General features: G+C 50.6%; 2 protein-coding genes across 6 annotated transcripts in view; both read right to left on the bottom strand.

The window, feature by feature from the left end:
* Window positions 1-1,617: 1,617 nt before the first annotated feature.
* Window positions 1,618-15,105, bottom strand: DMRT3 (doublesex and mab-3 related transcription factor 3). The gene is made up of 2 exons (XM_028117313.1): window positions 14,640-15,105; window positions 1,618-2,585 (listed from the first exon to the last, which is right to left on the bottom strand). The coding sequence occupies exons 1-2, from the start codon at window positions 15,103-15,105 to the stop codon at window positions 1,618-1,620; spliced, it is 1,434 nt and encodes a 477-aa protein (XP_027973114.1).
* Window positions 15,106-23,635: 8,530 nt separating this feature from the next.
* The window catches only part of DMRT1 (doublesex and mab-3 related transcription factor 1), a 104,309-nt gene continuing 100,954 nt past the window's right edge, over window positions 23,636-26,990 (bottom strand). For all 5 annotated transcript variants that reach the window (XM_088018966.1, XM_088018965.1, XM_028117311.2 and 2 more), the window contains one exon: window positions 23,636-23,790. In XM_088018966.1, coding sequence (XP_087875092.1) covers window positions 23,636-23,790 — 155 coding nt within the window. The remainder of the gene's footprint in view (window positions 23,791-26,990) is intronic.

The raw sequence follows: 26,990 nt of genomic DNA on the forward strand, positions 1-26,990 counted from the left end.
AAAGTGTCCTATAGAAATAAAGATGAGATTTTTAAGTGGTTTCTTTTTCTTTATTCCCCCTGGGACCCATCCCAAGCGTGGTTGGCAGCTGATAGGAGCTCTTGTCCCTCAGCTGAGGGAGTATCTCAGGCCAAGGGGATTTGCCCTTCTCCCTTCCAGACTGAAGAGCCCTTCCAGACGTATTCTCAAATTGGGAGCTCTTTCTGCATCCTCGTCATGCAGAGGCTTTTATTTATTTGCTTACTTACTTCCCCTCTCACTTTGTAAGTTTATTGTCTGACTTAAGCGGTCATCTTTGCTTTCAAGCGCTTTGAAGAATGGACACAACAAGAGAAGTGGTTAGTGTGGGCACCACTGAATATTATTTGCAAACTCTCTTTTTAAAATATCTGAGCAAGAATGCAAAAGCTAGTGAGCTTAATTAAAAGCAATCATAGCTCTCATATATCAAGGGCTTTCTCTATGTCAGGTACAGTGCTAAGTACTTTACTTCTCACGTTGTAAATTGTTTCGTTTTTACTTTATTCTTTAATGGGACTCTCCATTATCATCCCTGCTTATCTTGGACTCGTGGACAGGTGACTTGGATAATAGCAGACAAAAAGCATTCTCTTACACATAGGCACTCACTACATATCTGCTGAAGAATTAAATGAATGAGTGGAGGGACTGAACTGAGCTCTATTCTTAAACAATAAATTCCCAGTCTTTCTGAATGAAGCCCCCAAACTTTGCCATTCATTTTTCTCAAGGAATGTCGCGTTCCACAGATCCCTTGATTCCTCACCCCTGCGCTAGGAAGTAGCTTTCACATCGAGCTTCTCTCTTTAGGGATCCTCTTTCCACAAGTAGAAATGACATGAACGAAGATGGTCTCCTTAGTTTATTTTTTTTTTCTAGAGTCCTCAGCATGCTACATTAACCTGACAAAGCTTAATCTTGTGTTCATTTCACAATACATTTCATGCAGTTCACAGCTGTGATGGGATTTACATTGACATCACGCATGTTTCCATTCAGCCCTGTGAGAAGAAGAATTCTTAATGGAGTTTGTCTCTGAAAACTGTCCAAGCTTAAAAAGCATGTGAGTGGTTCACTCTATTCCTAAGTGCAGTCTCTCTCTAAAATGCAAGAAGGATTTTTAGCATAAGAATATAAGGTCCCTGTTTATAGTCCATTTGCAACCGAACCACTTGCTTTAGTTTTTACATATCCTGAGGAATCCTCTTTTGGGAAACCGCATTCAAGTATACTATTTTCTCGGACATTCCGGGTTGAGTCTGGGAGCAAAGCTGACCCTCAGCTTTCCATCCCCAAATAAATCTGGCGGCAGACCCGACTTTCCCAAGACTATTCTTAGCATTAGACTCTCTTTTACAACAAACATTCAGCACTAAAGCCACAGAGCAGAGCTATTTGGCATTTTCCAATGAAGTGCAAGAAATTAAATAAGTTATGTTTTTTATTGCTAAGGTATAGAATCAAGCACAGTCACTTTGTCAAACAGAAGTAAAAGGTATACACAGGATGTGGCCCCCCTCCTGGGGGTGGGGTGCCCCCGGGGTTTCAAATGCACAGAAAACGTCACCTGGTCACACCACCCAGCAGGGAGCAACTTTAAGAGGAGGTGTTGAGTATTCTAGAGTCTGAGGAGTCGGACCTCTCGTCATAGTCCTCCTCGGTGTAAATGGACTGCTTCGCCACCATAGGACAGCCATCGTCGGGGATGGAGATGCGGGGGTCCTCGGGGGCGCGCGCGGGGAGGACAGGCGAGCTTCGGAAGACGCTGGCCGAGTTAGAGGGGAAGGGGCCCACGTACTGGGACCTCAGCTGGTACTGCTGCTGCAGGGTCATGGTGTTCCACAGGGTGACGTCGCTGGGCAAAAAGGGGCTCGACTGGTTCCTCGCCAAAGTATTCCTCAGCATCAGCGGGTACCGGGGAGGCTGGGGGAAAGGATGCTGCAGGGGCACGGCCAAGGGGTTGGGGACAACGTTACTAGAGTCGGCAGAAAACCTCAGCGTGTCCGGGACCCTGAAGGCCGAGCCCACGGACCACTTGGAGGAGGAGAGGGGGTAGGAGCTCAGGCTGTGTTCAAAGATGTGCCCGTTGGGGGGCAGCACCAGCCCCTCGGGCTCGGCCGCAGTTCGGTCGGCCGCCGCGGACCCCGAGGAGCGGCTAGACAGCAGGACCTCCACGGCGCTCACCAGGTCCCCGCCGCAGCCCTTCAGGATGAGCTCCAGCACCGTGGGCTTCTGGTTGGGGAATATTTTTTTCAACACTTCCAGGGGCGGCCTGTTGGCTTTCAAGCTGAAGGGCAGGGACACCGTCCCCGAGGGGCCCTCGATCAGCAGGTGGTTCTGCTCCGCGTGGTACTTGGGGCTGTCGGGGCGGCTCTCCGGGTTGCCTCCGTTTTTCTGGACCGCGTAGCCCCCTTCGTCCACCGACACCATCTCGGGGCTCTCGGGGGTGAAGCAGCCCTTACTTTTGGCCACATCCGGGGAGCTCCTCTGGTCGGCGTCTTTGTCGCTGAAGGTCTCCGTGTTGTCGGCCGAACCGCTGTCCCCCAGCCGTTCTTCCGTCAAATCTGAAAAGCAGAGACAGCTGCGTTAATCCTTTCCTGGTGTGCATAAAGAGGAACAGATGTGCTCGGGCGAGAGCCCCACACAGGCGACGAGGAAGGGGGAATGCGACTGGGTGGGTGCCAACACACTGGACGCCTTTATCTTTCTCTCTTTCTTAAGTCATCGCTACACCCAACGTGAGCCTTGAACTCATGACCCTGAGATCAAGAGTCGCGCGCTCTAGGACTGAGCCCGCCAGGCAGGCCCTCACCCCCCCCACCCCCCCCCCGCCGAAAGCCTTTTAAGAAGAATCCAAACCACCTCACTGGCGAATGTGGGGTTAAAAAAAAAAAAAGACTAAACAAAAATCTAGAAACCGGAGTGATTTCTCAGGCTGATGTGCGCAGAGAAGCTTGCCTTGAACACAGAACAGGGATATGATCCCTATAACCATAAATGATGTAGCTGTCATAACAGTGACGATCTAAATAGGGGCCTTCTGTAGGTCTAGGAATAAACGCAGTGCAGAAAAGAACGGGAAAATGAGCTTGGGTTTGTCTTCTGGCTCCTTTTCTGCAAATGAGGTGGCTGGTGTCACCTAGGGACACCACCAGCTGGCTCACGACCCATATATCCATAGAAGGGGACTTTCATATTTTAAATCCATTTCCCATATGCAGATTTTGCGTTACATATGTCTTGTGAACTAGTCCTGTGTTTCCTCAGGTTACCATGTACAATCATCAATGGGATTACCAGAAAGAAGCCTCTCTGCATCGACATCTTTCTTCCGAAGCCACTCCAGGGAGCGAGAGACTCCACTCAGGTCGCCTGCAACTTGCACAAGAGGGGCAAGTAGAACGAGCTGTGACTTCTGGATGGTGGGGCAGGTCGCAGGACAGGAAGGAAATGGCTGGAGAGATGTGTCAAACTGCACAGGGGCCATGACCCGTCCATGAAACAAGGCGCCCATAACTCCAGGACCGTGGGTGTAAAGAGGTGAAACTGTTTCATGAACTGTTTTATTAGTAAGGTTCATGGAAAGGATTTAAAGATACCTTCTTGAATTATACCAAAAGGAAAGAAAAAGTTTCCCAAATAAAGCGGAGATTTGCTGTGAACCAAAGCAGCTACAAATTTAACATTTTGACCTAAGACATTAGCCCCCAAAGGGCTAGTATTACAGCGCTAAGCACACAGAAGGGAGTAGACTGGATTTCCTTGCAGTGGGAAATACCAACAGACCTTTTATAAAAGAACATATTCTTTATTCGCATGCTATATGCAGGTAGGTTTTTATCCTTTTGAAAACACTGACTGGCTGTCTCTCCTCAAAGCCAATGTAACTGATCTAAAAATGGAAGTTATTAATGACCCAGTTGCCAGGGTGTAAACAATTGGTCACCCTATGTTTTCTGCTGCTCAGCCTGAATAGCTTCATTGTCGCCTTCTCTGTGGGCACACCTGATTAAATTTAGAAAACCAGCCAGTGAAATTTCATCACAGCACCTTCAAAAATCTTCCTCCTCCAATTTGTTGTTGTTTACTTTAAAAGCCTTAAACAAAGGCCCATTTAGGAACATTTTTCTAATGTGGGATTTATCTTCAATATACTGGAAAAACAAAACGTTGATTCTTCACAAAGCAATACGTATGTGCCAAGCAAAGATAAATGCATTTTAAAATAGGCTTAAACTCTTTATCAATGCAACTGGCAGTTGTAAGTCTGATACAAATTCACACTTATCCCAAATGTGCATTTTAAGTAAACTACTGCAAGGTTTCTATGTGGGGATCATCTACAGCCGGCAATATTAAGCCAACTTGGCTTTCTAGAACACCTCTGGGACGTGCAGAAGACCTATTTTTGTAAGAGACATTTGACATCTTCCCTCCTGCAACTCCTCAGGACAAGGGACCCAGAGGTTATCTCCTGAGTGAACCTGGTATTTGTTCTTAATCCAAAAGAGAAAAACAACAACAGAAAAGCTTCTACAGATCCACATTCTAATCAGCTAGACGTATCTACATTTTCCTGACTCATGACCCCATGCGTACCTCTTGGCAGTTACTCTGTTATTAAACACTTGAAAATGAGTGTACAGGGACGGTGCGTTCACCCATCACTGACCTCAACACACAATTGGACTTCTGACCCTGCTCAGTGGAGCTTGGAGAAACAAGTCAAAGACACGGCCCAGGTAAATATAAAATAAAATTATGCTTTAAATACTGTGTACCTCTAAACAGGAACAGGGTTTTTAGATTTAACTTCAGCTTTCCTTACCTATTCTTATCAGTGTCAAGTATTTGTATCCCTGTACTATGCAAGATATTGAAGGAAACAGAAAAAAAGGAGGTGAAAAATACCAGGAAGTTTAAGACTGGTCCTAAACTTGTGGGATTTATTATCTCGTTGGGCAGATAAGATGGATGTGCACGGAGAAAAGGAAACACAGCCAGAAAGAACTTGCTTCCTTCCAACAGGATACATACTGTACACAAAGGTTCATAGGCGCATCATCTCCAACAGCCTAAAGGTGGGAGCAACTCAGGTGTCCATGGATAAAGAAAATGTACATACATACAGTGGAATAATTAATCTCAAAATGGACTGAAATTCTGACACATGCTATGATGGGGACGAACCCTGAAAATATGCTAAGTGAAATAAGTCAGCCACAAAAGGACAAATATTCTATGACTGCACTTAGATGAGGTACGTAGACTAGACAAATTCACAGAGACAGAAAGTGGAATGATCGTTAGGGGCTGGGGTGGGGGCGGGGGAGAGGGACTGAGACTTAGTGAGTCACAGGTATAGGGCTTTCAGATGATGAAAAAGCTCTGGAAATGGACAATAGGGGTGGTAGTACAACATTGTGAATATACTTAATGCCACTACATTGTACCCCTAAAAATGGTTAAAATAGTAAATTTTATAGTATATATATTTTACCACAATTAAAAAAAGAGAGAGATAGAAAGAAATATGACACGCAGTATCAAAGCAGTGTAAGAGATGGTGAGATTTTTTTTTTTTGAAAGGAAGAGAAACAACTGGTTCTTCTAGGAAATAAAAGGTACAACTAGGAAGCTCAAAACTTAGCTGTTTTTTAAATGAGTGAACCTAAAGATGGCTTCCTATTTTAAAAGATAATTCTTCTCAGGGTGTCTGGCTGGCTCAGTCCATGGAGCATGTGACATTTGATCTCCAGGTAGTGAGTTCAAGCCCCACATTAAGGGTAGAGTTTACTTTAAAAAAATAAAAAAAAAAAAAAAAAAAGATAATTCTCCCCACCCTGGACGAGCTGCAAACACTGAAAACATTTGTGGAAAATGTGTGGAGGTCTATCACCGAATTCACTCTTCCACAGAACACTCCAGAAGAAAGTGATTCAAAGAGCAGAGGTTCAGCCAGAGAATGATGTTCTGGCAAATCTGACACATCTACCATTATGAAAATGTAGTATTATTTTTTTTTTCAAAATGGCAAAGGATATACTATCCCAACCCACTGGATCCTGGATGTCAGGACTCCAAATCTGACAATACGAAATTCCACCTTGGTACCTATGTGTCTGTTCTGCAGACGAGGCCACAACAGAATCTTATATGGGGGCCAGCCTTGTTCACCAGCTGGGAACCCCCAGCCTGCAAAAACCCCTGCCTGTCTGATTTTCTTGCGTTCCCCGTTGCCCCTGCCACGGTGGCATGCCCAGGGCAGCACGTGTTTCTGGTTACTTCTCAGGGAGTGGTGGTGGTGGATGGTGCTGACTCATCCATACTCTCTTCTCAGGTTTCGGGGTAATCCGCCTCTCCAGCTTGGTGTCCAGGCTATGGCCACATGGTAAAGAGGCTAAGCGGTGTCCCAGGAATCAAATCTACAGATTCAGGGCATTCCAAGCAACTGGGCTCGGTACTGCTCATCCTGTGCTCAAAGGGAGGACAGAAGACCTTGAAGGAACCCAGGAGTAGGGCACAGCCAAGGCTTTTGTGCACCTGAGCAGCCCATGAAGTCTCGCCCCAGACTGTCCGGTGAGCAGAATCCCTCTCCACAGCCCAGGCTGCTGGGGTTGCAAACCTGGACAAGGGAAGACTAACCTCTCACCTTGTGCCAAGAATCCTTCATCACCATCTTAATTTCTGAAGGGCAGAGTGTGGAGCCTGTGCGATTTTGTGGCACGCTCTACCTTGGTTGTACTGTTGTACCTAAACTAGATGTACTGTACATTATTCTATAAATACAGACTTTCACAAGTAATTATAGGGGGTGGGTTTCGAGGCCAGTGATAACGTGTAATTTAATAACAGGCGTTGCTTTACATCTCTAGGTTTTATTTTCCTAAATGAACTTTATAAAATGTTCATGTTGGTTTAAAACACAAAGGCCTTTCTGGATACAGAAATGTGACGCTGCCAACCAACAGAATGAAAAGGGAAATAGTCCCCGAAACACTTTACCCTCTTTCTTCTGGAAACTGACACCCTAATTCCTAGAACACAGGGAGTAAGAATATACTCCAGTTGATAACATTTTTACCCCCTAGCATATGGGTGCAGAAAGCCAGACCTACTAGTCAAAAAGTAGAAAGAAATCAGTTGCATCTGAGATTCCAAATCACCTATTGAAAGTGATCCAATCTGCTGTTTCTAATGCTTAAGCATTCAGCTATTTGAAAAATCTTACTACTCACTCTTCAAGTTCATATTTTTCATGATAGAGAAATATTCCTAGCCACCCATGAACTAAACCCTTCGCTCAGGTCAAAGTATGTAAAAGAAGTAGATACTCGATTAAGAAGGAAATTTTTTCTATCAACAATAATGCTACCAACTTCAAAAAACACATAAGCCTGAAGACAGCTACAAGACTTCTTTTTCCCTTTGGCTACAGACTAGGGAGAGGAACTGAACACTAACACAATCTAAAACTAGTTTGCAAAATCCTTCCTCCTTTAGAAGACTTTTTTTACATGAAAATGTAGTTCTATATTAAAAAAAAAAAAAAAAACCCTAGGTATTCATTTCAAATATTTTGGGGAAGCCTACCACATACGAGAAATAAACATACACATAAAAATGGAGAATCTTTCAGACTTAAATGTGGTGGGTTTTATCCATTCAATCCAATTATATCTACAAAAACAAAATATTATCTTGAATGAAAACACAAAAACATTGGCATAGAGAGGAATGTTTCCTAGTACAAAAGTCACTGGACTTTTTTTTTTTCCCTTTTGAAATCATGTCACACATTTTGGAACATGGATTGTATGTCCTCTTCTGTTGACTTGAGCTTTGGGGGACACACCTCTAACTGTTCCCTGATGGGTCATTTTCCAAACACACAAATCTTACAGCAACAACAGGAAGGAGCCCAGGCAGGACTGGGCTTCTAGAAGATACCAATGCCCTGTCAGAATGCTAACAGGAGACACACTTTTTTACATTTTCTGTTATCTTTATTTCACACTAGAAGTGCTGAATCATTAAAACAAACAAACAAAACAAAAACAAAAACAAAAACAAAACCCTAAGTGGCTGAAAACCTAAAGTACAGCAGGGAATGAATATCAGTGGAAAATCTTTCCTTTTCTTCCTGGGTTGGGGGGTGGGGGGACTTGTGAAAAGTACAAGTTGTCATGCTTTGCTTTTTAAAAAATCATTAACAACACAGGATGGTTCCTTGGGATCGATATTTGGGGGGAACATTGGTATAGAAATGTCAGAACTTAAGGAAATAAGGCTTGCAACTGTGGACTTTTGTATGTCTTGCAAACATTTAGTTTTGACCCCTTCACTGCCTCAGGAACAATTTTCAAGAAGCAGGAGGAAAATGGCCTATAAATCTCCACGTTTATTCGGAACAGATAAAAATGCAGCTGGCTATTCATTCATCCATTTAACAAAAATCCTTACGTCTCTTACGTCTCTTACTACGTGCCCAGGCACCGTATTAGGTGAGATTATACAGAGCTGATCGAAACATTGCCTCTTGGCCACTGAGAGGCTTCCAGTTTAACTCTTCTGTAAAATGTCCACGTTATCTGCGTGGTTGGTCAAATTTTACACTGAAACACAGCCAGTAACTCAAAGGCCAGCCTCTGGGCAGACTATGGTGTATTCATAGCATTCATACTGCTGTAAACATCCCCATGCAGAGACACGGGTGCAACAAACATTCATAGTGAACTAATAAAAGTAATAAACAGTGAGGGGGGAACCAGAAGACCAATCCCAGCTTCGTAAAATGTACACCTGCCTAGTCAGTGCGATAAAAAAAAGAGAGAGAGAGATTAGAGATTCAGTAAAGAACTGACCCATTCGGAATGTTCTGTTTCCCATAATAATGTTAAGTAGTTGATTGTGCTCATTTTTTAAATAGCTGTTTAATTATAAAATAAAATGGAAACAGCCCACAGAGGTTTTCCTTTCCCCTTAGTTTCTTTGGAGAAGTCTGCAGGGCCCAGACGATGACTCCCTAAAGCCTGTGGGACCCTGGAGAGTGATGGGGTGAAGGACCTGGGATGGCCAGTTGTTCACTACTCAGGCCCTGATCTCTGCCGCGAGCACCCACGTGTACCCCAGTTCGAGGCCCACTTTGCCGGGAGGGCCACATGGGACGAGACCTGGAAATCCAGAGACCCAAGGAGCCAGACCAGGTTAAAAAGCCAAAGAAAGGAGGAAAACAAAAGGGGAGGAAAAAGGAACCGGAGGGACAGGGGAGGCAGGCGGGCAGGCAAATAGATTCAGAGCTCCATTCTCCACCCCTGTCAGAAAGAAGTGCAACACTTCCAGAAAGGGGCTCCAAGTCCTCCGGGGACGTTGATTTATGAAGATTTACTCACTTGCTCTCTGTAAAGCTGTTAGCAGAAAGTGCTGACTGCCTGCAGCAAAGAATTTCTCATCAATGCTCTGTGATTGTATTTTGCAAACAAAACGCCTGTTGCTTGGTAACATTTCACTTGAGCCTGACCTTCCCCGAAAGTTATTGCAATCAGATTCGATTTACACTGTCCTCCGGTGATTACTGTAATCTTTTAAACCCGGGAGTTCATCCATCAGGGAAAAGAAAAGTTGGTCGTGTAAGTCGAGAGCCCGGCTGTCCGCCAGATTTATAACCTAGAGGAGTGAGATGGCGTGGGGGGGGGGGGGGGGATTCGTTCCCGGAGGGCAGTGGACCTGCGGTTCCCAGACGCGGAAAACGCGCTCGTCTTTCCTGCCAGCCCTGTCCTGGGCGCCGCAAGAGGGACACGAGGGGCCCCACGGAGAGAGAGAAGCTGGCGGACGCGCCGGAGCCACCCCCTCCCCGAGGGGCGCCCTGCGCGAAGGGCGCTGCCTGGGTTTAGGGTTGCCGGACAAAAACGGCAGGACGCCCAGTTAAATCTGAACTTCAGATGAATAATGAAAAAGTGTTTTAGTCGAAGTATGCCCCGGGCAATAGTTGACATCCTATTTTTTGTATGTTTGTTTGCCTATTTGCACTTTTTTTGTTGCTGCTGAATCTGGCAACCCACCGAAGCTGCGGAGGCAGCAGGGAGGGAGCGGGAAAGGCGTGGAGGGGCCGCCAGCTTCTCGCCCCTGCAGCGCGCAGCTCCCGGGCCCTGCCCTCGCGGCCCTCGGGTGAGCCAGCAGGGAGCCTGCGGCCCCCGAGGCGGCCCGGGAAGCCGGGGTGGGCCTGGGAGCGGGCCCGGGAGCGGGCCCGAGCCGCCGCCTGCAGCCTCCCCGGGACCGGAACCGGGTGCTAGGGGCCAGCGGCCCAGTGCAGCCGCCCCGCCGCGGCGCGCGCCTTTCCTAGGGTTCCTGCTCCGCTCCCCTGGAAGAGGAAAGCCCCGGCGTAGGTGCCTCTGGGGGGGGTTCCCCCCTCCGGGACGTTGCCCCGGGCCACCGTCTGCACCTGCTGCGCTCCCCGGCAGCTGTGCGTCCTGCGTCCCACCCCCTGCGCCAGCCCAGGCGAAAGGTTTGCAAGAGGCCACGAGTACGGGACCGCTTGAACCTCTGCATTTGGTCGGTTTTTGTGTTTCAAAGGGCTACTATGAGTCAGGTTCCTCGCCCCAAATCAAGCCGTCTTAAATAACCAGATCGCCCCCGTTTTTGTTTTTTTTTTAATTCATAACTACACTTCATGAATGACTTTGAAGTCTTTCTGGCTTTTTCGTTTGCTTCTAGTCTGTAATCACTAGGGTTTCCCATTCTGGCCGGGGACCGGTGATCGGGTAACAATCATTACACTTGCAGGTGCGTCTATCTCTTCTTTAAAAAAAAAAAAAAAAATTAAAGTACAATTAAATATTAGGAAGCAGACGGGACAGGACTCAATCAAGCTGGAGCAAAAAAGCACAGAGCTGGCATTAAGCTGCTAAGAGGTGCCGAGCAGGAGATAAAACTAAATAAAGACAGTTTTCTACAATCTCCTTACTTCTCTCCTTGTAGGTCTCTTGTTTGCTCCTCTTCAGGAGAAACACACAGAAAAGGAGCTCCTACTTTCCTACCTGATCCTGGCCTTCTGTTCCTAACCAAATATGCTGTTTTTTTATTTCTTTTTCCTTCCTTTTCCTTTAAGAACATTTTAAAGAACTTGTGTACCATTTACTTTGTAGACAAATGTAGGAAGAATCTATAACCAGGGGTCTTTCCTTGCACAGCCCCAGGGTACCCAGGACACGCTCCTGGGGAGGGGGAGAAGCTGGCGGTGGGGGAAGGGATGAGAACACAAGAATGTAACTTTAGCTCCTCACCTTGGTCGTGACCCTTAACTTTCCTCAGCTCTTGAGCCCACGTCCGGAAAGGCTGGCTTGGCTGGTTGAAGCTGCTGACTCAGATACACTAAGAGCTGAAAAAAGTTCACACTTCCCATGATATTTTCATGGGGGGAGGGGAGAGGGTGAAGACGATGAAGAGGGAATTTAGGAGAATAGGTGAGTCAGTGGTATAAAGAAGCTTAAATTAGAATTTGGGGCTCAATCAAACTCTAGTAGTGTGAGGCCAGTCATAGGCGATAATCAAGGAGCAAGGGAAATTACACCCAGAAGGAAAAAAGACGGCTCCAATCCGGAACTAGAAGTAATGACATTAGAGTAGGAAAATTCTCCTTAAAGCCACCGCCACATTGAAAGGGATGCTCAGCGTACTCCCCTGTTAGATAAAACCACCCCCACTCCGTTAAAGAATCTGAAGCGGAATTTTGGGATAGAGATTTCTTTGAGCAACACAGCTGAAATGTGGTGTGAACGTGTCACTCCCCCAACGGGGCATTTTTCCTCCAGCGGTGCCCAAGAAATGTACCCTTCTCTAGGGCAAGCGGGTCTTCTCAAGGATTTCTGGAGAGGGAAAGACTCCTGCGTTTGTATCCAATAGCAAACAAGCATATGTCTCCATAGCTATGTACTAAAGAGGCCCTTTGCAAAAAGAACCAACGGCATTTTTGATACAGATATCACAAACAAGCACATCTCTGTAATGTGCCAGCCGACATGTAGATTCTTAATGGTCTGTGAACTTACACGTGGACCTACCATTCCAATAGAGCGTCACTTACTTCTCTAAATGCAGTGAGCTACTTGTCCAGGAGTATCTGATACGCTGCTAAATACACATAGCATGTTACATACAAATACATTACAGAACAGCTGCAAAAAGGCATAGTACAAACAGCAACCGTTCTTCACACTAGACAGTTTTCTCTGACTTAAACCCCAAATGGGCTTCCTCCATATAAAGCAATGCACCTGTAGGCTCGCCTTCCTAATGGGAAATAATGATGTTTTTTTCCTGCCTCCTCCCACCTTTGGATTGGTGATTGGCTATTTTTTAAAAGCATGGAATTATGGGGGTCGAACCGATTGAAAGAAGAGAACAAAAGTTATATAAATGAATGTGCAAAATATGCAGCCTGAGGAGCCGGAAACTGGGCTTTTGGTTCCTGATGGCTCGGGTCCCCCAAAGCCTAGTCTCCTGTTCAATTACTTGTTTTCAATTCGGAAGGCTCAGGCTATCCCCGAATAATTGGTGTGGAGTAAGAGCGAGCGCACCAGGGTTGGTTTCTCCAGTTGAATGGTCTCCCTCTTTTATTCCCCAGCCAGAAGCTGGCTATGGCAGCTTCTACCCCGCCTCCCTCCCGGCTCTCAAGACCCCTCCTCCCTTGGTTGTTTTGGTTTTGCAACTCCTTAGAAACCTTGAACTCTGGCTATCCCAAAGACTGGTTTGAAGAGCACAGGGTGTGAAAAAATCCCCTCTTGGACAAAGACTCCAGAACCCAATGCCCTTGGGGTGCTGCTGGGCAGATGGCCACAGCTAAAAGCTACCACTGGCTTACAGGGCCGGCTCCTGTTCTGCCACTGGGGGAACCCAGACAGGGAAACTGGAAACGGAAAGGTTAAGAAAAGTTACTGGCATGGGTCAACTTCTAGAACTGAGACACAACCCTCCTAGTTACTTGTCCTAACTTAAAAGAGAAAAGCAAAAAGAATCTTCTTGAATCGTCTTTCTCCTCGCCTCCCATTCCTCTAAGGCGAATGTATAAATACAAAGAGATGAGAGGGACAAAAGATTGCCGAGGCATGGGGGGTGGGGGGGTGCTCATTACCCCCACATACGCTTATACCCTACTTTAGATTAAATACCCACAAAAATCCATGTTCAGCAAACTGTCCACAAAACGCCCAGTCCTACTCTTCACGTAGATGTTCTCAGCGCTTCGGGCCTGCAGAGCGTAACTGAGCAACAGGACAGAGGACCGACCTGTGCCCTCCAGGCTGCCTATCAGCTCACCAGTGAGTCTGCACTTCCCCAGCTCCACACAGCAGTCCAGTGCTCCCAAAAGCATCTCTCCAGAAGCCAGGGCCAATGTATTTGAGGGGGGGGTGTAGGCAGAAGCTCTATCACAGCTCTACCTACAAGAGGGCTCTGGGCCTTCCAGGGCCTGCCCTCTCCAAATTTCAGTATAGCCCCTACTCCGCTTCCGGGGAAGATGGGCTTTTTACCTGTTGTACACTCGGCCCGGTCCAAGGGAACATCAAACACATGACCACTGAATTCCAAGAGCCTAAAATCACAGGAGCACTGGGGCTGGCAAGGACAGCAAGCCAGAGATTACCCAAGAGGAAAGAGACTCAACTGGGGTCTGCAGGGCCGGAGGAAGGAAGCAGATGGAAGCGGGGAGGTGGGCTGTGGGAATATGCCCACCTCCAGGACTCTGGGCAGACTCTCCCTCTCTGCAGCACCGCACAGGAGGAGACGGAAGGGGAGGTGAGAGAGCCTTTTCTTCAAAGTTGCCGCTTAGTAGCAAGGGGCCCACCACCACATCCGCCCAGAACCCGGGAAAGGGCTGGGCAGAGGTGTCCTTCTCCACTGTAGGACAAGTTTTAGCTGTATTTCTTTAAACCACAGAGACCGCTGAGGGCGGCCGGAGGAACGGCCTTAAAAGATCCGAGCAGCTCCGCAAGAGCTGGGTGCGCCAGATTCGGGGTCTCCCGCTACCGTTTCAGAAAGCTTTCTGGCCCTTTTTACTAAGCTTCTAAATAGGGCTTCCTTCAACACATCGCAAGAAGCTGGAAGCCACAGTGCCTTACTAGAAAGGCTTCGGGTTCACTCCAGTTCCCTGGGCCGGAGAAGCACGCCCAGCTCAGGCTGGCCAAGCCTTGGCCTAGGCTACAGTTCCCTGGACCTACCTGTCCCAACCTCCAAAGGCAAGGCCCTCTGTGCCCGCAGCCAGAAAAGCCCGGCCGCGCAGTGGGGTGTGTGCCCGCGTGGGTTTTAACGTGGTCCTGCTTCGACCTCTTTATTTACCGGCTGGAGCGGCCACGTTCCCCCGGGGAAGGCGTCTGGCGAGCCCGACGCCCAGTCCCGCCATTTGGCTCGCCCGAGGCACCTTGCCGGCAGGTGCCTGGGCTCCACCTGCTCCGGGTCCAGACTGAAGGCCGGCCTGCGCCCGGAGAGTAAGAACCGTCCTGGCGAGAGTTGGGCGGGAAGGCCCGAACATTACCTGCGGGCCTCCCCCCGGCAAAGCCGCCGCGGCCGCTGCGAAGGTTTCGCCCACGCGCCGCGCCCGCCTAGCGCACAGCAGACGCTCTTACCTGGCTTGGCGAGCGGCGCCGGCAACGGCCCGGCCTGGGGCTCGGCGGCCCAGCGCAGCGCGGCGGCCGCAGCCAACTCCACGGCGGGCCGCGGCGGCGGCGGCTGAGACGGCTGCGAGGACGGCGGCGGCTGCGGGGCGGCGGCGGCGGCGGCGGCGGCGTCCCCCGGCGGCGGGGGCCCGGGCAGGGCGCGCAGCGAGTCCGGGATGAGGCTCTCCAGGCTCTCGTTGGCCTGCTGCCGGCGCAGCGCCACCTGCGCGGCCATGACCCGCTGCCGCTCGATGATGAGGATGCACTTCTCGCAGGTGCAGTCCTTGAAGCGGCAGTAGCGCTTGTGGCCCTTGAGCCAGGACAGCACGCCGTGGTTGCGGCAGCGCGCGCACTTGGGCGTGCGCTGCAAGGGCGCCCGCGGCGGCTGCGACACCGGGCCGCCCATGTACAGGTAGGGGGAGCCGTAGCCGTTCATGTCCCGGACTCCAGGGAGAGGAGGCGGGCTGGCGGCGGCAGCGGGCCGGGGGGTGCCGGACGGCGGGGCCGGGAGGCCCGCTCCGGGGCGGCCCGCGGGCGGAGCGGTCCCTGGTCCCGCAGCCCCGGCGGCTGCGTGCGCTCCGGGATGGCTGGGGGTGCAGCCGCCGTCTTCACGGCTCCCGCGGCGCCCGCAGCCTCAGCCTCCCTCGGGTGCTCGGCAATCCCCCGCGCGTCGCGCCTCCGCCGGCGGCTGCCTCGGCCGGCACGTCCTCCCTCGCCGAGGCGCTGCGGCGGCTGCGAGGAGCCGGCGAGAGCTCTGGTTAAGGTCTGAGGCAGCTCGTCTGCAGCTCCCGCGCGCGCTGGCCGGCCCCTGCACCTCCTCCGCCGCCCTCCCCCCACTCCTCCCCCCTCCCACTGCCACCCCCACCCCCGGGGTCCCGATCTCCTTGCGCTCCCCACTCTCCACCCCACTCCACGCCTTCCTCCTTCCTTCCCGCTCGCGCCCCCGGAGTCCCTGCACTTCACCTTCCTTGCCACCTGCAGCCGGGCCACTCTGGCGGGGGCGCTCACGGCCCCCTACTCCAAGCTCCCTACGCTTTGCCGGACTGCGGCGCTCGGGACGCGGCCGTGCCCTCGGGGCGGGGAAAAGGTGGACCCGCGGGGGTGAGGGTGGGGGTGCCTGTAGGCCAGTGAGGTGACCGCTCCCCAGCGCTCCCCCCCACACGCCCCCGCAGGCCTGCTCTGGCAGCACCGAGCCGGAGGCCGCTTTCATCCCCACACTTGGCCGCAGGGAGGGCGCCGCGAGATCCGGAGCCTATCGGAGCGCCGCGGGTGCCCCCGGGACTCGGCAGGAGCCGGGAGAGTTTTAAATTGGGGCGAGCCAGGCCCTGGGGCCACTGGCGGGTGGAGTTGGGTTAGGGCAGTGGAATTGGTCCAGGAAATTTTGGTTTTCTTCATTTCCTTTTGCAGCATTTTTTCTTTTGCTGCGGTAGAATAAAATGAATGTTTATGAAAACCTACGGGCCCAAGGATGACACCCCATTTTGCAGGCTATTTCAAAAAGAACAGTCCTCCCTCTCTGGCCCTGACTTTTGTTTCTCTACCCTCCTCCCCATGTTTTAGTAAAAAACAGTTTCTGTCCTGAAAGGTCCGGAGGCGCTCTTGTGGAAGACTTGCTTGAGTGCGGGGTCTAAACTTTACGACAGCCGACGAGGGAGACACGTTAGCGCCCCACAAGTTACCGGATGTGATGATCCCCGCTCTGCTCTGCCCAACAGCCATCGCGCCATCAAACCGAGCTCTGGAGTCATCTAATTCAAATCCCCACAGACTTGGTGATCGAGTTGCGGAGAAGGGATGGGGCCGTTCTCCCCTTCCCCCACCCCAGCGTCTCTGCACACGAGGACAGCATCACACTGTTTAAACTGTTACCGGCGTGTCTCTAATGTACGAGTACCGGTTTGGCCTAATGCAGACTACCGCGAGCAATGCACAGGGAAGCCTAAGCAAACACACACACACACACACACACACACACACACACACACACACACACCGCAAGGAAACAAACAAACAAACAAAAACAGGAGGGTGAAGCGGTGCCGGCGAGCACAAGGGTTCAGTGCAAAGCTGGGGAGGCGGCATTCCCCGAGGCTTCGTTCTGCAGGCTCCTGAGAGGACACCGAGTTCATCTCTTGGAGGTCGGGGCCAGTCGAATTCGAGATGAGTCCGCGGCAATGGCCAACCCTTCGGCTGCACAGCGCCCCTTGTCCCCTCGGGGAGGCCGTTTTTCTCTGCACCGTCCTGAAAGCAAACAAGCAACAGGAAAACGTCCCTCTGTGTTTGCTGTGAATTCAAGTAAAGCGCCGCCAGGCCTCCTGGCAGCCAACCCTCCGCCCCGAAGGGTGATTCTGGGAAGGGAGGAGGATTATAAAGGAAACCCGGTTGTGTGCGTTTCCCTTGAAGCCCTTAGCCGCCCCCCTTTTCAGACTAGTCCTGGGGTTGGGGATCGCTGGATGCTGGCTTGCTGGTGGGGCGTGGGCAGGAAACCCTGACGCTAGAGTGCTACCCCTAGGAGGCCACCCCCCAAAGCTGCGTCAGCACAGACCCCTCGGGCGCCTCTCACCCTCCACCCCCCCCCACCTCAATCCCTCCGCTCCCAACCTTAGCTGGGAAAACAAACCCTAAAGCACTACAGCTGGAAGGAACTTCATGAGCTCTCGGGACGGGAGGCAGAGGTCACCGGAACCCCCAGAGGGCAAGAGGCTGGGAAGTGGGATGTTGACGAGTCCCTTCACATAAAGAGAGACGACGAGGGTCTGGAATGACACTGAATCTGGGAACTTTCAGGCGGAAATCTCTGGGTCTCTTGGGAATGCAAAGACCACGGACTTTTTTCAGACACGTCTCCCAATTTTCTCCAAATGGTCAGCGAAACTGGGGAGTATAACTTGGGAGTAAAGGATTTTTTTTTTTTTTTAAGGAAAACAGCTCTCAAAACAGGTTTGGGGGGCATTCCCACTACCAAGGCGACCTCCTTCCCTCCTTCGGTCACCTAGCCACCCTATCCCTTTGCCACTGGAACAGTCTGGCATTATTTGGTCCGGGCCCCGTTTCACTCCAGTGCACATCGGGGGCTGAGATCTAAATACTCATTTGATATAGCGCAATAATCCTTTTCTCATATTTGATGGGAATGTTTTCCATATCCCAGTATTTGACAACATCTCCCTATAGGAACAGGTTTGTATTTATGTTGGTAAAATGTCCCCTGCCTCAAAGTCTATTGTAACCCAACACCTGACAACCCCGAGTCCCATTTCTGTTTGCAGAAAGGGTTTATTCAAGCACATAATGGGATCCCAGCAGAAAGCCTTTCAGAACAAGGGCCTATGGTAAACTTCACCACATGAACTCCGTTTCCAGGGCTATTAAGCTTTTAATTGGAAAATAGCAGAGGAAATTTCAAGGTGACTATAACGTGTTAGCAGTTAGTGCGGAGAAGAAAAGCCCAAGCGGGAATGAATGTAGAAAGCATATGGTCCGAATCACGTTCAGGAGCGGCCTGTTCTAATAAAGTTCCCGCCGCTTATGCACTTATGGGAAAAATCATCAAAGAAATTGGGAAGGGAGGAAGGAGGATTACAAGTAAATGTAACCTCACTCGATTGGACCCACTCATGTTCTGCTCTGGGTGGTGCGAGCGCTCCAACCACAGTTATTAACTAGGTAGAATTGTGACAGGTATTAACAGCGGAAGGGTCAAAGAGAATGCGCGTATGTCGTTGTCTTTCTCTTGGCGCACAATCCCGTGGTGTGTATATTATTTAAAAGCTGGGAATGTAGATGCCCTAGCTGAGAAGCCGAAGATGTTCTGACTCCAAGTCCAGGAGTCCTGGTGGATGTTCCTCAGCGAGAAACAAAAACAAAAAAACCCCACTTAATCAAAAGGACAGTTTCACATTGTCCCAGATGCAGAATGCAGCAGGAAATTTTCTGCTTTGCTGGATTCTCATGGAAGGGGAGGTCAGGGTTCCTATTTTCCGTTTTAATCGCGACCACGGTGACGCTGGAGGCCGGGGCGTGCAGAAAGCCCTGTAAATGCAGGAAAATGAGCCCCCTCTGTCCGCGCGTGAACTTCTCGGCTCTCATCCCGTCCGCGCCTCTAGGCATTGCTCTTTGGCCAGCTTCAAATTGGAAGTGGGGAACGAGTGTCCGGTGAGGCGGTGGGGCAACCAGCAATTGATTTCTTGAGGTGACAATAATGCCCTTGTTCTCCTTCAGTTAAATGGGGAGAGACTCCTGCGCCCCTCCCACAATATCCCCGTAGCCACCCTCTAGGGCGCGGGGTCGAGGGCAGAGGCCGCGTGCGGCCTGGGGCGGGGGGCGGGGGGACGCGAATGAACGTGTCTGGTGGGCCTGGAGATGCGGCTCAGCAGAAGGAAGGTTCAGGACGGGCCTGTCCCCACACCATCTTGGCAGTGGGCGGCCTCAGGATCCTTAAGGGCCGAGGCCTTCTTCAGTAAACGGGGCGTAGACAAGCCCGCAGGTCCTGTGCAGTCTGCGGGTGCTGCTGCCTGCTCGGCGCCTCACGTTCTCGAACTCTCCAAACCAGCAGGGGCTCATGTCTGGGCGCTCCCGCTCCCGCTCGTGCAGATGCCTCAGACCCAGTCCTAACCCCCGAGGCCGTGCCCGCCGCCATCCTTTGGGGGTGGGGTGGGGGGTGTCGCTCCAGCTTTGCTTCGTCCGAGCGGCCCACTGAGCGCCGACCTCTGCCCCGCGCTTCGCAGGGCGAAGTGGAAAAGCTCGTCCTCGCGGCGCTCCTCACGGGGCCAGGACCCCCGCCCGGGGCCTCTGCCGCAGGAGGCCCCGGGCGCGGCCCACCCCGCCCGGCAGCAGGGCCCCGGGGTGCACTGGGGGCGCCGGTGCCGCCCCTACTGCACTTTGTTAGAGGCTCGCAGTAGGCGGCCTGCAAACCCTGTCCGCCTTCTGAGCAAAGGGGAAAAAATAACATGTCTTCCCCAAAGGGAAATGAGAGCAGCGCGGACCTGAGAACATTTAAAAGATGTTTCCCCTGCGACTTTAGCATTCAAAACAAAACAAAAAGGCCAAGGAAATCTTTTTAGGTACTCCGAGGAACGCTGAAGGGGCAGGGAAAGTTTTCCTCCGGTGCTCGCTCTCGGGGCGTTGGTTCAGTTCTTCCCTAGAACCAGCCGCTCTTCCAGAACGCCCTTCTCAGCCTCCCCTCTCGCCCCGCGGCGCGGGAACGAAGTCCTGCTGCGGGGGAAGCGGGCGGCTGTGCGGGATTCGGCGAAAGACGCCCCAGCTCGGCTGGGCGGGGGGGTGGGGAGCGGGGATAACGGGAAACGGCGGGCGCCGCCCGCACCCCAGGGACCTGGCTGCGAACTCCACGCACGGAAGCCCGACCAGGGGCGGGAGAGTAACGCTGGAAGGCCGGGGCCAGCGCCCCACGCAGAGGGACCCAGGCCCGGACCCTTCGCTCTCACGGCCTGCTCCGGAGCCTCCTGGGCGGGGCGACTTCCGGAGCACTTGGGGCTCCGCCCATCCGCCAGCGCCCCGCCCCCAGCCCCGTTCGCTCCGCCCACGCGCCCTGGGCCCTCGCCTGCCGGCTGGGCTGCCTCTCGGAACCCGCGGAAAGTTAGCCGAGCGTGTTTTTGGGGGTAGGAGGGAGGGAACTGGACGAAGTAACGGCTGAGCGAGGGCCGCTCGCGTTTCTGTGAAGGGGCGGGAGGAGGAGGCTCTTCCCCAGGCGAGAACGGCTGGCGGGGGCTGAGCGTGCTGTTGCAGTCCTCCGGCCTCGTCCGCGCGTGTGTGCGCGGAGCGGGAGGAGGGCGAAGGCCCCGCGCCGCTGCCCGGGCAAACTTCCCGCTCGGGCAGCCGGCGGATAGGGCCGGCTCCTTCCACCCTCTCCTTCCACCCGCTGCCCTCAGGCGTTTTTTGAGACGCCTAGCCCTTTCCACGAAGCGCTTCTAATACAACTTAATGCAAAACGTCAAAATGCGGTGCAGTGTGCGTGTACGTGTGAAACCGGTTTGGCACCGAAGTTCCCGCGAAGCGGGGAGGGGCTCGGTGTTTATGCGTGCGCAGCAGTCTGGTTTCCACGAGGTGCAAGGGAGACAGCGGTGATGGCTCAGCGGGTCTGGCTCACGGCCCTGCCCCGAATTGCGGTTTCGCGCGTGGGTTTCGGAGGCAGCCCCCGCGCTACGGGTATGGCAGTGGCTGTGGCTGTGGCAGCGAGGAATAAGTGTCACCAGCGTCGCCCCGGCCCATTCAGGCAGCTTTCCCTGATGCCCTAGTCCCGCAGCGTGGGGGCCGCAGCTCATTAGGATGAGTGCAGGGGGCACCCGAGTGGGGCGCCGGGCCGGAACAGCGTCCGCAGGTAGTGGGGGAACGGTCGCCTTCGCCCGAATTCCCTGCAGGAGCCCGAGGCGGCCTTGAGGTAAGGCACGCGGTTCATTTGCCCGCTACCCCACGTCCCGTGGCGGTAGCTTGCCCAGCGCCCAGGAGGGGAAGGCTTGGCGAGCCTGCCTCGGTTTCCCCGCGATGGAGCAGCAGAAACGCCTGTAAGGGCTCAGGGCTGTCCCAGGCCACCGCCAGACGCGCAGGGGATGCTCGACACGCCCACAGTTTGCACACACGTGTTGGGCACACTCGTACACCGCACACTCCATGAACATCACCCGCAGGAGGAAGCGGCCTTGCGGTTACAGGTCTCCGTAGGAGGGCAAAGCTTAAGTGATTCAAATAGGGTTAAAACCCAGCAACCAAGCCTTCCTGTCTTTGCTCTACCTTGTGTTCAGAATTTGCTAAGTTCCTAAAGCCGAGCACTTGCTCGGCTGGGCCAGGCCCTGGCTCCCTCCCTAGCAGTGAGAAATAAACACCCGGGGAGTAGTGGACCTGGGGCCGGGCTTTCGCGCCGGGAGTGGCCCGCCTCGGGGGGAGCGGGGCGGCGGGGTTCAAAACCAAACTCGGCATTGGGCGCGGCAGGTTGCAGGAGGCCGGAGGGGGCTCTCCAAAGGACAGGAGCTGCCCACCGGACCTGATCCCGGGGCTCTGGCAGCTGGGAGTCGAACTCAGGCTGCAGAAGGAGGCTGGAAGCCCACGGCTTGTGAAACCGGAGCCCGGCCCTGAGTTGCGGGGAGGGGGGGGGGTTGGGCACCAGGGGCCCAGAAGGATCTCGGCCAAGTCTTTGACAGCGCGCTGTTATGTTTACCCGGGCTCCGCTGACTTTTCAGAAACACAAGGGCACTTAAGGGGCACCCCCCTCGGCCATTGAGGGGGGCGTGTCTAGATTCTCCAACAAAACCACCCCGCAAAAATCGTGTTGGGGTCTTCTCTAGAATGGCGGGAACTGGAAGAGTCCTGGATCCTCAGAAGCCAACATTATTCAAAAAATGTAGGGGGCCTGGGCCGTGGGGCAGCAAGTGCAAGAGGTATCTTCATCTTTGGAAAAGCCACCATGAGCGCCTTGGAGGTGGCCGCCTGCGCCCCCAGGTCCCTTCCTGGTGCGCCCCGCAGCCTCCAGGCGATGCCTCACAATAGCTACAAGCCGCCCCGAAGGGCACCCGGCCGCAGTAAGAGCGGCCTGACAAGTGTGATAAAATGATCTTCCTTAACTAAACTCGTAAAGCACTGGGCAATAAAACTCAATCTTCTGTAAAATCCAATTAAGTCATTATCTGACTGATTGTATCTTTAATTGAAAACAGAAGTGACAGTAAATTTCTGTGATATATCAGGATCAATCGATACCACTATACAATTCAGCCCCAAGAAGTGATTTATAATGTCAAACCTATATAGGTAACTCCACATTATTCTCTCTAAAACCACTGGTGGATGAAATTAAGAGTAAGTGCATTTAATAAAAAACAAGATGGTCAGGTTATTGATTACAACAGATGGGGGTGAAATCAAATAGATGTTTTCAAAGCACAGAGCGAAGAAAATACAAGTAATTTCTTTTTTCCTGTTTAATACCCGCTCACCAAATATACACACAAGGAAATTCAGTCATCAATAACATTTTTATTTCAGGTACAGCTGCAACTACACAGAACAATGAATTTTTTTCCGACTAGTTTCATTTCAGGATGGCTTCTGTTACATAAGGAAGTACTCCACAAGCAATTTTTAACAAAATAATGAACTCAGAAATCTGTAGTAACTTTTAAAGATGTACTTATTTTCAAATCAGATTACAACCTAAGGTTACAAAATAGTCTAGACTGCATCCATTTTTTTCCCCCTGTAGTAGAAAGAATGTGTAGGATAAACTCTCCTATTATTCTAGAAACAAACCCAGGAATTCTGCATTGCTGAGGTTACTTTAAATTGCGTTGTTTTGAAATTACACCCTTTACACAGAAAATGTATTGGCTCTTTAGGGCTTTAATTTCTTTTTCTGACTGTATTTCAATCATGTTTTCGAGTTGGGGGGAATGGAGGAGGGCCTGGCTTTTCCAACAGCAACACAAACACACAGTATTTCCAATCACTCTGACCTTCTTGCAGATTTCTAAAACAATTACTAAGTTTGTCTGCTCTCTTCTTCTCACTGGTCAGGTATTTGGCTAAATTTATATTTTTGCAGTATTATTAAAATACTAAAATAGAAACGTCTGAAGCACCTAAGATTTCATTTTAAAACCAGAAGTAGTATCTAATTATGACACATTTAGATGCAAATGTACTGCTTGACTTTAGTGAATTACTGTAATTTCTTGAAAACTACATGTAAACCAGTATCATAAAAAAAGGGAGGGGAAACACTACTATTTAACTCCATGAGCAAAGCACTTAATTCTTGCAGATGGTAGTCATGGATCCTAAACTATTCCAAATGTATTTTAGCCCAGAGGCTAAGCTCTAAGGAGTATAAACCAAACACGCTCTCAACAGTTAAGTCGACATGAGTCAAGGCAAAATATTAACAACAAACCCCGTGTCTAAATGGAATAAGCCTGCTATTCCAAGTGAAGCAAACGGCCAAAGGCACCGGGCATCATTTACTCATCCTCTTCGATGACGGGAGGGACGGTGAAGCTGCTGGGCTCGGAGGCAGACTCACATTCGAGCACTCCCTTTGTGCTCTCGTTACTAATAGGAGAGCTGCTGGAGAGGGAAACCAAGCCAGAATCTTGACTGCTGGGCGGCGAGAATACTGGGACGTGGGGAGAGACAGGAAGGGAAAAGGGTATGTTAAAAGTGGCTAGTCTTTCTGCATTCAGTATTCAATTAGGTTCCAACAAAGATAGAGGCACACTCTGCATTTCTATTCTGAGTTGAAAGTATTGTTCTAGACACTCATTAAAAACCCCAGTGTTTCTTTAGAATTAAAAAAAAACAGTATTTCTGCACAATATCTATTCAGTTATCTGAGTTGAAGGGGAAAGTTAGGTAGCAGAGTTCTGGATTTATGTACATAAAGAAAAAAAAAAAAACCCAGTCTGCTACCCCTCCCCCCTCTGGGGAAACTATTTCCACCCTTCACTGAACCCCCTCCCCTTTATGTAAAGGATGCTAATAGAACTTGTCTTGTCAAATGATCCATCTGACGAATTACCCCAAGACTCCACCCATGTGTTTCTACCATTTGACAGGTAACCCTAAGTTTTTCAAAATACAACCAGCAAAGGTGACAGCTTACTAATATTCCTGTTATTTCTCTTGGACTTTTACAGGACCCAACACTTGCTGTTTACATAACTTTTGAAAACTAAAAAGTTTTTAAAAACACAAAAAGTTGAAGGAATACCTTCACTAAAATAGAAGTCAGGTAAAGATTTTAAAAGTAAATCCGTGAACATAAAACTCTACTAGGACCTGACATTAAATATGAAGGATGCTAATGTGCTGAACAATTTTTGCAACCTTAGAAGCCACAGTAGATACAAAATTTAAGCAAAAGGGTCTCTGACCTTCTTAACCTTAGCTGAGTTCAGATCCACCCCCAGAACTCCCTTCCTGCCTAGTGTGAATGTAATTAAGGGGAAGCTGCAGTGGTAATTTCTCTCCTCATTAACTTCCTGATTGGTTTCAGCCTCAGGATTCTGCCGGGCAGTAGTTTGTCACCAATTCCAAACGGCCAATCGTTAATACTAATGTTTGTGTAACTAACTGCCAGCATCCGCCACGGCTTCTTGTACAACAATAATGGTGAAAGGGTACATTAGTGCCCTGTGTTAATTCAGCTTGTGTTCATCAATAGGGACATCTATGATGTAATTAGCCAAATGCACCGGGAGCTGAGTGCTGAAGTCATTTGTAGAGAACTAAATCATGGTAGGAGCTGTACCGGGTCCTGATGTGTTTGCCATCAATACTTATTATGTTTCGGATTTAATAAGGTATATTACCATGCTGAAAAGAGACCTTTTTACAAGAGAACACTATTTGCACTTGTTATGGGTTTGGAAAAGGTTTGCTGCAGCTAGTGGAACCACAGAGAACTAAAAGAACAGAGCTGGGACCTAAGAGGCAGACCTTGAACCACGCCACTGGACCAAATTATTTCAGAAAGCCCCTTTCTTCTCACGTGACATACAGACGGACAGACAGAAGGACGGAGAGTTTTGTATGGCTACCTCTAATACCTCCAGTAAGGAAAGGCATGATCTGAAAGCTCAGTAAATCTGAGAAACAACTTAGGCAATTTCCTGACCAGCAATTACCTTTGATATTGATAGTATTTGTTTAGTAACTTAACTAAAAAGCCAGGGTAAAAGTGTATAAGCTTTATTTTTATTTTTTAAGTAGAACGCTGTTAAATGTACGTTACAGACACCAAAAAGAGTACACAGGGGCGCCTGGGTGGCTCAGTCGGTTGAGCGACTGCCTGCGGCTCAGGTCATGACCCTGGAGTCCCGGGATCGAGTCCCGCGTCGGGCTCCCTGCTCGGCGGGGAGTCTGCTTCTCCCTCGGACCCTCCCCCGTCTCACGCTCTCTCTATCTCATTCTCTCAAATAAATGAATAAAATCTTAAAAAAAAACGTACACATGCATACATAATGGCAACCAAAAAAAAAAAAAACCTGGGAACCTATGAAATCTGAAGCCTTCATCTTATTGCAGTTCATAAAAGGCTAAATTCGAATTGTCCTATGGATGCAAAATTCCCTGCAAATCCAAGATGATTTATGAATGGGGCTGCATGCCCAAGATGTTGTATATACAAAGAAATGTTTTCCAAAGGCAGCCGACTCTGCTCTGACATCTTGGTACTCTAGCCAACTAAGAGCCAGCTGCAGAGTCCATGAGCTGATCTGCTCCCCCCCCCAACCCAACCTCGAACCAGTGAGAGCAGGTCCTCTGTCAGGAGCCATGGGGACAGGAGGGAGCATTTACTGCCTACTTCCTGTATGCCACATACCTTAAAGAAGTGTGTAGTGCTCCAACCATTCACTGGAAAAATTGTTCTCACCGGGTGACACAGGGGACACTGTGGAAGCCGAAGGGCAGTGTGGCACCGGCCAGCCCCCCCCCGCGGTTTCACTCTCCCTGCGCTGCCCCACCCTTGGGCGCCACGTTTAGTCACTGGCCATGGAACCTTCCTAGTCTCTGAGTTTAAGGAGGCAAAACACCTGACCCTTGTCAGACTAACGCAGCAGCTAGGAAGGAGTGAGTCAGTGCTCCCCAACATGTCCTGAGCCCCCAGCCTGCCTCCTGCCTTCAGTTAGCAGCCGACCTAGTTACACCCCCTCCCACCCCCAGTTAACTGATCTGTGACCCAAAGGGGGAGGAGCAGGAATTCTGCAAAAGGAAGAAATGGGGGATAGCCCCCTTTTGCCCTCAGTTGCCTTGTGGGTGTTTTCTTGGGAAGTATTCCTGTGACTCCAACTCCAGAGACACACACAGTGTCACCTGCACCGACGGGGGTGGGGGGTGGGGGGGAGATGCTCCACGCATCCTTCACACATGACCGCACTCCAGAGAAGACGCAAATAAATGAACTCAGCCCGTTTTGAAAAATGCCAGTAGTTTTCAGTGTCTCTACACTCAATTTAAATCTACGCTGTTTTCACTTTTGTTCAAGGCTTAGCGTTGTCTTCGCAAAGGGGGCTGCTGAAGTTAGGGATAGTGTTTGTTGGCCTTTGTGTGGCCCCTCCTAATAGTAGTTACAGTAAAGATTTCCTCAGTGTCTTCCTGGAGACTAATGTCCAAAACCTATTTTACTACCACCCTCAAAGGGACCCTCTCCATTTTAATGCAGCTTCATTAAATTTTGTTGGGGGGAAGAGTAATCATTGATCACTGTAAATCATTTTATACCAATTAAAAATTCAAAAGTCAGAATTATCCTTTCTGGCTTTCAAGTTGATTCTAACGAGCCTGACACAAGGCTAATTTCAACTCAAAAGGTTC

This window comes from Eumetopias jubatus, unplaced genomic scaffold (assembly GCF_037043125.1).
Source record: "Eumetopias jubatus isolate StellerSeaLion01/CBP00866 unplaced genomic scaffold, mEumJub1_p1.0 scaffold_15, whole genome shotgun sequence".
Classification (NCBI taxonomy): domain Eukaryota; kingdom Metazoa; phylum Chordata; class Mammalia; order Carnivora; family Otariidae; genus Eumetopias; species Eumetopias jubatus.